Below are 8,273 nucleotides of genomic sequence, written 5' to 3'. Positions count from 1 at the left end.
GTGCAGTGGCTCACACCTGTAATCCTAGCACTTTGGGAAGCTGAGGCGGGCAGATCACGAGGTCAGGAGTTCAAGACCAGCCTGGCCAATATGGTGAAACCTCGTCGCTACTAAAAATACAAAAATTAGCTGGGCATGGTGGTGCACACATGTAGTTCCTGCTACTCAGGAGGCTGAGACAGAAGAAGTGCTTGAACCTGGGAGGCGGAGGTTGCAGTAAGCCGAAATCATGCTACTGCACCCCAGCCTGGGTGACAGAGTGAGACTCCATTTAAAAAATAAAAATAAAAAATTAGCTGGCCGTGTGGCTCACACTTGTAGTCCCAGCTTCTTGGGAGGCCAAGGTGGGAGGATCGCTTCAGCCTGGGAGTTGAAGGCTGCAGTGAACTCAGATTGCGCCACTGCACTCCAGCTTGGGTGACAGAGCAAGATTCTGTCTCAAAAAAAATGAGAGAGGCAGCCAAAAGGAGATTTGGGTGGGAGAAGGAAGAGAAGGAGACTGAGACAGGGACTGGAGTGAGACAACCACAAGCTGAGAAACGTCTGGAGCCACCGGAAGCTGCAAGAGTCAGTTCTCCCCTGGGTCCCCATGGAGAGGCTCAGCCCTGCCGAAACCTTGATTTCAGACTTCCAACCTCCAAACTTCATGGCAATGAATTACTATTGTTCAAGCTACCCAGTTTGTGGTAATTTGTTAGAGCAGCAGTAGGAAGCTAAACCACAGGGCTAAGGGATAGAATGATGGGGTTGAGGAGGTGGAATTCTGTTTTCACAGACATTTGAAGGTAAGGAGGGGGGCATGGGGATTTACAGGGAACAGCATTCCAGGCAGAGGGAACAGCAAATCAAAAGTCTCAGACCCTTGTCCAGGCCCAGTGGCTCACGCCTGTAATCCCAGCACTTTGGGAGACCGAGGCAGGTGGATCACCCGAGGTCGGGAGTTTGAGACCAGCCTGACCAACACGAAGAAACCCCGTCTCTACTAAAAACACAAAAAATTAGCTGGGTGTGGTGGCACATGCCTGTAATCCCAGCTACTTGGGAGGCTGAGGCAGGAAAATCGCTTGAACCCAGGAGGTAGAGGTTGCAGTGAGTGGAGATAGAGCCACTGCACTCCAGCCTGGGCAACAAGAGCAAAACTCAATCTAAAGAAAGAAAAAGAGGCCGGGCGCGGTGGCTCAAGCCTGTAATCCCAGCACTTTGGGAGGCTGAGACGGGCGGATCATGAGGTCAGGAGATCAAGACCATCCTGGTCTACACGATGAAACCCCATCTCTACTAAAAAATACAAAAAAAAAACTAGCCAGGCGAGATGGCGGGTGCCTGTAGTCCCAGCTACTCGGGAGGCTGAGGCAGGAGAATGGAGTAAACCCGGGAGGCGGAGCTTGCAGTGAGCTGAGATCCGGCCACTGCACTCCAGCCTGGGCGACAGAGTGAGACTCCGTCTCAAAAAAAAAAAAGAAAAGAAAAAGAAAGAGAGAGAGAGAAAGAAAGAAAGAAAGAAAAAAGAAAGGAAGGAAGGAAGGAGAGAGAGAGGGAGGAAAGGAAGGGGAAAGAGAAGAAAGAGAAAGAAGAAAGAAAGAGAAAGAAGAAAGAAAGGAGAGAGAGGGGGAGGGAAGGAAGGGGAAAGAGAAGAAAGAGAAAGAAGAAAGAAAGAAGAAAGAAAGAAATGAAGGAAGGAAGAAAGGAAGGAAGAGAGGAAAGAAAGAAAGAAAGAAAGAAAAGAAAAAAGAAAGAAAGAAGAAAGAAAGAAAGAAAGAAAGAAAGAAAGAAAGAAAGGAAGGAAGGAAGGAAGGAAGGAAGGAAGGAAGGAAGGAAGGAAGGAAGGAAGGAGAAAAGTCTCAGACCCCAGAACACAATCACCCAAGCACACATAGGCCCAGAAACCACAGCTACACACATAGAGGGACACACCAATTGGACCCCATGGCCTGGCCAACACTCAAGATACCAACCCACAGCATCCCACGCGGAAACGAGCAACTCTCACTCACAGGGACAGACAGCAGGGCTCCCACAAACCCTCAAGTCCCTTCCCTGGGACTTATATAGCCTTCTATGAAGTGATGGGAAGGTGGAGGGTTGGGGAACTGACACTACTGTCGGTACCTTCATCTTTGTGGGGGTGGTCCTTCAACCTGCACCCCCCTCCCCGAGGCCACTAAGGAGTGTGAGAAATTGGAACTGGGAGGGGTTGGTCTTAAGACTGGAAATCTCCAAGGGGCTCTAGCGGGGTCAGAGGGAGGGGCTTGGAGAAGCCAGAGAGTCCTAGCTCCGCCCCCCAACGCTGCCAACCCTCACCCCCTCTACCTCCCCCGTCCCTGGCGCGGTTGTCCTCCCTCCGGCTTGTCCCAGACGCCTGCGACTGAGCTCAACAAGCGGCTGACTCAGTCAGCGTCACCCGCAAGATCCCCCCCACCCCGGCCCCCAGCGAAACAGGTCGGGGCACGGCCGAGCAAGCAGAGGTGCGGGTGGCGTTGGGAGGGGAGGGCACAGCTCCCGCCCCCTCCTCCAAGGCCCGCAGGGCGACCACTGCGGCCGCGACCGCGCGTCGGGAGGGGGCGCGCTGAGCTGGGCGTCGAGGATAGCCGGTCCCACCGCCAGGCAGGGCGCGACCCGCGCGGGCCCCCTCCCGACGCCCCGGGCGGGTTCCCACGCTCTGAGTCCCGCGCCCCCGCCGACCGGTCGGGCCGGTTCCAGCCCCAGCCCGCGCCCCGCCCCACGGCCTAAGCTTTGGGGGAGACGGAGTGGGGAGCGCAGACCTGGTGGGGGGGGCACAGCGGGTGAGGCGAGGACTAGGAGATGGGGACGAGGTCTATGGAACCTTCTGCGGTCGGAGCGGGGGAGTCTTGGGGGATCCATGGGTGGGGTGACAGCTTGGGGCATCCTTGAAAGGACTTGAGTATTTGAGACCATGAAAGAGACTCGTGGGGGGTGGGGGGCGTGTAGGCAGTGGTTCCCACAGCCCAGCTCGGAGGATTGAGCCCGCTCCACTCCGGGTGATCCGGGCTCCGGGCGCCGTGCAAGCCGGTGATTCACCTGTCGAAGGGCGGGGCAGCCGCGGGCGCATTCACCTGTCGGCAGTATTCCAGGCGCGGAGCTCCACTGCGCAGGCGCCCGGCCCCACCGCTCGCCCTCCCAGGTGTGTGGCTCCAGGTAAGGTCACACTTTTCCCCATCCAGCCCTACCATCGCAGACCCCCCAGCCCCACCCAGGAAACCCCCTCAGTCAGGCTCAGCCCTCCACAAAGGTGAGCCCGAGTGGGAAATCCAGGTGTAACTTCAAAGCGGCTCTTCTGGGTCTAAAATCACCCTAGACCCACCCAGCTTGGGACTGACCCAGTACTTGGCACACATGATGCTGAATAAATGAATACATTAATGAGTCAATTAATGGCTACTGCGTGAACTGCTGTTATTAATGATAGCATGAAAGGAGCCAAGCATTTCCTCATAACCTTGAGAGACTTCTCCTTAGAGCACCTGTTTCCTGCCTCCCTACCATTATTATTTATAATAATGCCTATGTGTTAAGCACATACTGTATTCTGAGCAGTTAATGTATGCTGAGTGCATACAGGAGTTATTATTGCCCCATTTTCCAGATGCAAAAACTGAGGCTCAAAAAGCTTGAATGCTCAAGGTGTCCCAGACCCCAGAATTCAAACTGAGCTCTTTCCGTCTCTGCTCAGCTCTTTCCCATCCTCTGCTCTGCTCCCCGCAACCTCCTGCCTTTCCTTGCGATATCTAACAACTAAATTGTTAAGCCCCTTCACAGTCGCCAGGGTGAAGCATACCCTATTTCACAGGTTCAATGATGATCAGAGAGGGAAAGTGACTAGCCCAAAGTCACAGTGCAAGTAAGTGACTGTGGGACTGTATTATAGGCCTCCTATGTCCCCCACCACCAAATGTGGAGAGACGGGAGAGGCGTGGAGGGTGTGAGCCACTGCCATTGGTCCCTGACAATTTGTTGATTGAATAATACCTGCCTCATGGGGGGCTTTACATGTGACCTCAGGTGGCCAAGAACTGTGAAGCTCGGATTACTGGGTCCATTTTGCAGACCATGACACTGAGACATAAAGAGTTTAATTCCTAGCCGGTCAGCAACATGATGTGGGACTTGAACCCAGGCCAAGAAGACTGCAGAGCCCCTGCTCAGTTTCCAATGGGGAAACACAAGAGGTTGCCCAAGCCACACACATGTAGGAAGTGGTAGAGACATACATGGTGAACACAGAAGCAGAGGGAGAAGACAAATCGCACCCCCCACACAGGGCCCACTGGTGGCTCTGAGCCAGGCACTCACAGGCAGGCAGCCTCCCGGGAGGGCAGCTGGGTGCAACGACCTCCATTTGCACACGGGCTTCCGTCCAGGCAAGGGGGGGCTGTGTGGGGGCGAAGGAAGGTGCAGGATCAGCCAGGTGCCCAGGAACCCCAGGCCCAAGTGACAAACCCCCTCCCTCCCTCCACCAGGCAACAGCTGCATGGGGCTGGGGGCGTCTCTGCGGAGGCAGGGAGTCCCCCCATCCACAGTTCCCACGGCCCCCCCCACCCCCGCTCCAGCTCCAGCTGTTGAGACTGCAGCTGTCCCTGCCAGCTCGAGCCCTGGGAACCACAAAGCAGGGGCGGGCAGGAGGAGGGGCTGTCTTGTGCCAGATGTGGGGGCTCGGGAAGCTGCCAGAGCCAAGATGTGCAGAATGGGGTGTGCCGAGACAGGAAGTAAGGGTGCTGAGTGTTACAGGGAGGTCTGGGGCTTCAAGTCCAGGTTCAGGGGTAATAGAAGGGGAAGGGGCAGGGGTTCCTAGGGCCATGGGTCTTCCTTTCCCTGATGGGCATCTACTCCAGCCAGGCAGGCCTGCGTTGTGCTCTTGGGAGAGGGACCAAGGCATGTACCCACGAGTGAGCACAGCATCTCCAGGAGCAGCCAGAGCTGGGCGTTGCTGGAATAGGGTGTGTGTTGAAGGGAGGGGCAACTGGCACAAGGCATGTGCTGCCCTGTCCAACATCGCCATCCCTAAGGGCTGTGTCCCTCTAGGGTGTGGCATAGTCTAACTGTCCTGCCAGACGGGTCCAGGGTGTGGCTGGGTCTGAGCTAGTGGAGAACTGTGTACATTCGATCAGGTGTGGGGACACAGTGTATATGTCCATGCGTGCTCGTGTCAAAAAGAGGGTGATGAAGAAAGGAAGATGGAGAAAAACAGAAAGACACAAAACAATGAACTAGAAGCAGATAGACCAGGAGAAGACAGAGAAGGACAGAAAGAAACGGGCCGGGCGCAGTGGCTCACGCCTGTAATCCCAGCACTTTGGGAGGCCGAGGCCGGCAGATCAGAGGTCGGGAGATCGAGACCATCCTGGCTAACAAGGTGAAACCCCGTCTCTACTAAAAACACAAAAAATAGCCGGGCGTGGTGGTGGGTGCCTGTAGTCCCAGCAACTCAGGAGGCTGAGGCAGGAGAATGGCATGAACCCAGGAGGTGGAGCTTGCAGTAAGCTGAGATCCCGCCACTGCACTCCAGCTTGGGCGACAGAGCAAGACGAAAGAAAGGAGAGGAGAGGAGTGGAGAGGAGAGGAGAGGAGAGGAGAGGAGAGGAAGGAAAAGAAAGTAAGAAAGAAAGAAAGGAAAGAAAAGAAAAGAAACAGAAAGTGGCCAGGCGTGGTGGCTCACGCCTGTAATCCCAGCACTTTGGGAGGCCAAGGTGGATGGATCACCTGAGGACAGGACGAGTTTGAGACCAGCCTGGCCAACATGGTGAAACCCAGTCTCTACTAAAAATACAAAAGTTAGCTGTGTGTGGTGGTGGGTGCCTGTAATCCTAGCTACTCAGGAGGCTGAGGAAGGAGAATCGCTTGAACTCGGGAGGCGGAGGTTGCAGTGAGCCGAGATCGAGCCACTGCACTCCAGCCTGGGAAGAGTGAGACTGTATCCAAAAAAAAAAAAAAAAAGAGAGAGAGAGAAGGACAGAAAGAAATAGAAAACAAGAGGGTGAGGGTGAGTGACAGAATGAGTTGAACTGATCCTGAGCATGGGCGTACATGATATATGTCGCCTTCTCCACAGGACAAGCCGACTGGACACTGGGTGGTAACCCACACCAGGACCTGTGGGTGTTCGTGAACTCACGCTGTGGGTCTCATAACATGGGCTATGGGTCACGCTGAGCTGTAGGCAATGTGAGCCACATGTGTGTGCATGCACGGGCTTGTGTGTCAGTCTGTATGTGGATTTGGGCATGCATCTATTGTGTCCCTGTGCAGCTACATGTGAGTCCATCTGTACATGCATGTCAGCGTGGGTGTGCCCGTGTGTGTATGAGCTGCACACCCATACAGGAGTGCACAGATGTGTGTGCTGTCTGTATGCAGGCTGTGTCTGTTGTGCGTCTGTGTATGTGAACCGTGTATCTGGGTGTACAGCTGTGTGTTGGTGTGACCTGTGTGTGCACCGGTGTGTCTGTGTATGGGTTAGCTGTGTCTGTCCATCTGCATGTGTGAGCTGGGTGTAAGCATGTCCTTGAGTCTTCATCTGTGTGCTGTCTGAGTGTGTGCAGGCAGCGTGTGTACCACACCTTGCACTAGTGATGCACAGTATGTGTGATCCTTTGTGTGTGCATGTATGTCAATGTGTGAGCTGTGTGTGTGAAGCTGGGTGTGTCTTTCCTGGGCCAGGTGTGCATGTCTGCGAGTGTGGTGTGTGTGCAGGTTTGCATCTCTGTTACTTGACCTAGAGCTGTGTGTGCCACTGAGCGTGTCACAGGCCATGTGTGTGCGCCGCTGGTCTGGCGGAGGCGGCTGCTCCTGCCCGGTCCTGTCCCGTCCGGGCCCCGGGGCTGGGCTGGGAAGGCCGTTCACTCCCGAAACCCCCATTCCACCCAGCGCCAAGCCCCACAGTGGCGTCTGGGACCCCTGGCCAGGGGCCTTGGCCGGCGCCCCTCCCCCGCCCACCAGGCCTCCCGTAGCGGTGAGGGGGGTGCCCCCGCAGCCCCCTCCCCGGCCCTGCCGCGGGTCCCGCTTTGTCTGGCAAAGAAAGCGCGAGGCCGGCCGGGGGGAGGGGGTGTCTAGACGGCGCGGCCATTGTCCCGAGCGGGGGAGGGGAGGGAGGAGAAGAGGAGGGGCGGGGGGCCCCTGGCCGACTGGGGAGGGGCTCCGGCCGTGGGGAGGGGGCGTTGGAGCCGAAGGGGAGCACGTGAGTCCTCGCCCCTTCCCCTCCCCGTGCAGGGGCGGGGTCCCAGGGCCTCAGGGTCCCCGCGGCCAGAGGAGGGAGCGGGGCTGCGGGCGGGGGAGGGGGCGCGCGCGCCGCCGAGGCTCCGGCTCCGAATCCGGCTCCGGGTCTTGCTGCGCGCCGGTCTGGGAAGTTTTCTCCGAGTTCAGAGCTCCCAGAACTTCGCGCCCCCTCCCCACCCCCGGCCTGGCCCGGCCTGCCCCGGGTGTCGGGGGCGGGGTGGGGGGGCTTTTGTGCGAGAGGTCCCCGGCCTAGGAGTACCTGGGCCCCCAACCATGACCTACCCAGGACTCCAGGCGTGAGTTGGATGGGGACGAGTCCCGGACTCTGTACACCCTCCCCACCTCGAGTCCCTGATCCCCGCACCTCGAGCTCCCAGTCTCGGACTCCTGGGTCCTTTCATCTTTTGCTCTGATTGCTCAAGGGTCCCTGTTCCTTGGGCCTCTGGGGTCCTCCCCATTCTGAACCTCTGGGACCTCCAGGACTGGTATGCAACCCCGGGCTCCTGCGCCCCTTCCCCGACCCTGGTTCCTGCCTCCCATGATCCCCCCCAGCCCCGGCCTTGGGGGTTCTTGCACTCCCCCTCTGCCGCCCTCGTCCCATCCGCCAGGTCCCGGCCCCTCACCTGCAGCCCCAGGCCCCGCTAGCAGCAGCAGCAGGGGCAGCGCCCGCACGGGTGGCGGTGGCGGTGGCGGCGACATCGGGCGACGGCGGCGGCGACGGCCCCGGGCCCCCGGCCCCATGGCGGCCGGCCGCGACCCTCCCCTCCTCCCTCCTTCCCTGGGCTCCGGGCGCGTCCCGGGCCAGCCTCCGCGCCGCCAACTTCGCCGAAGTGAGGCGGCCGGGCCGCCCCGCCCCCAGCCCTCGAAGGCTCGCCCCGCCCCGGGGCCGGCCCAGCGCGCCCCCGCCCCCCGCCCGGCCTCCCGGGGTCCCTGCCCACCCTCCACCCGCACGGCCTGGGACGCGCGGACCCTCGGAAACCCAGGCCGAGCATGCAGTGAGACGCGGGCCGAACCCGGAGTGGCAGGCACACCCAACCTCGCGA

General features: G+C 58.5%; 1 protein-coding gene across 1 annotated transcript in view; it reads right to left on the bottom strand.

Annotated features, from left to right (window-relative positions):
• The window catches only part of NOTCH3 (notch receptor 3), a 46,975-nt gene extending 39,004 nt beyond the window's left edge, over positions 1–7,971 (bottom strand). The window contains exons 1-2 of the mRNA XM_026457024.1: positions 7,854–7,971; positions 4,312–4,390 (exon numbers count right to left, since the gene is read on the bottom strand). Of these exons, the coding sequence (XP_026312809.1) occupies positions 4,312–4,390; positions 7,854–7,971 (197 nt within the window). The remainder of the gene's footprint in view (positions 1–4,311; positions 4,391–7,853) is intronic.
• Between the last annotated feature and the right edge of the window lie 302 nt (positions 7,972–8,273).

Source organism: Piliocolobus tephrosceles, chromosome 21 (assembly GCF_002776525.5).
Source record: "Piliocolobus tephrosceles isolate RC106 chromosome 21, ASM277652v3, whole genome shotgun sequence".
In the NCBI taxonomy this organism is placed as follows: domain Eukaryota; kingdom Metazoa; phylum Chordata; class Mammalia; order Primates; family Cercopithecidae; genus Piliocolobus; species Piliocolobus tephrosceles.
Note: the sequence above shows the minus strand (reverse complement) of the source record. Positions and strands in the feature narration are given on the sequence as shown.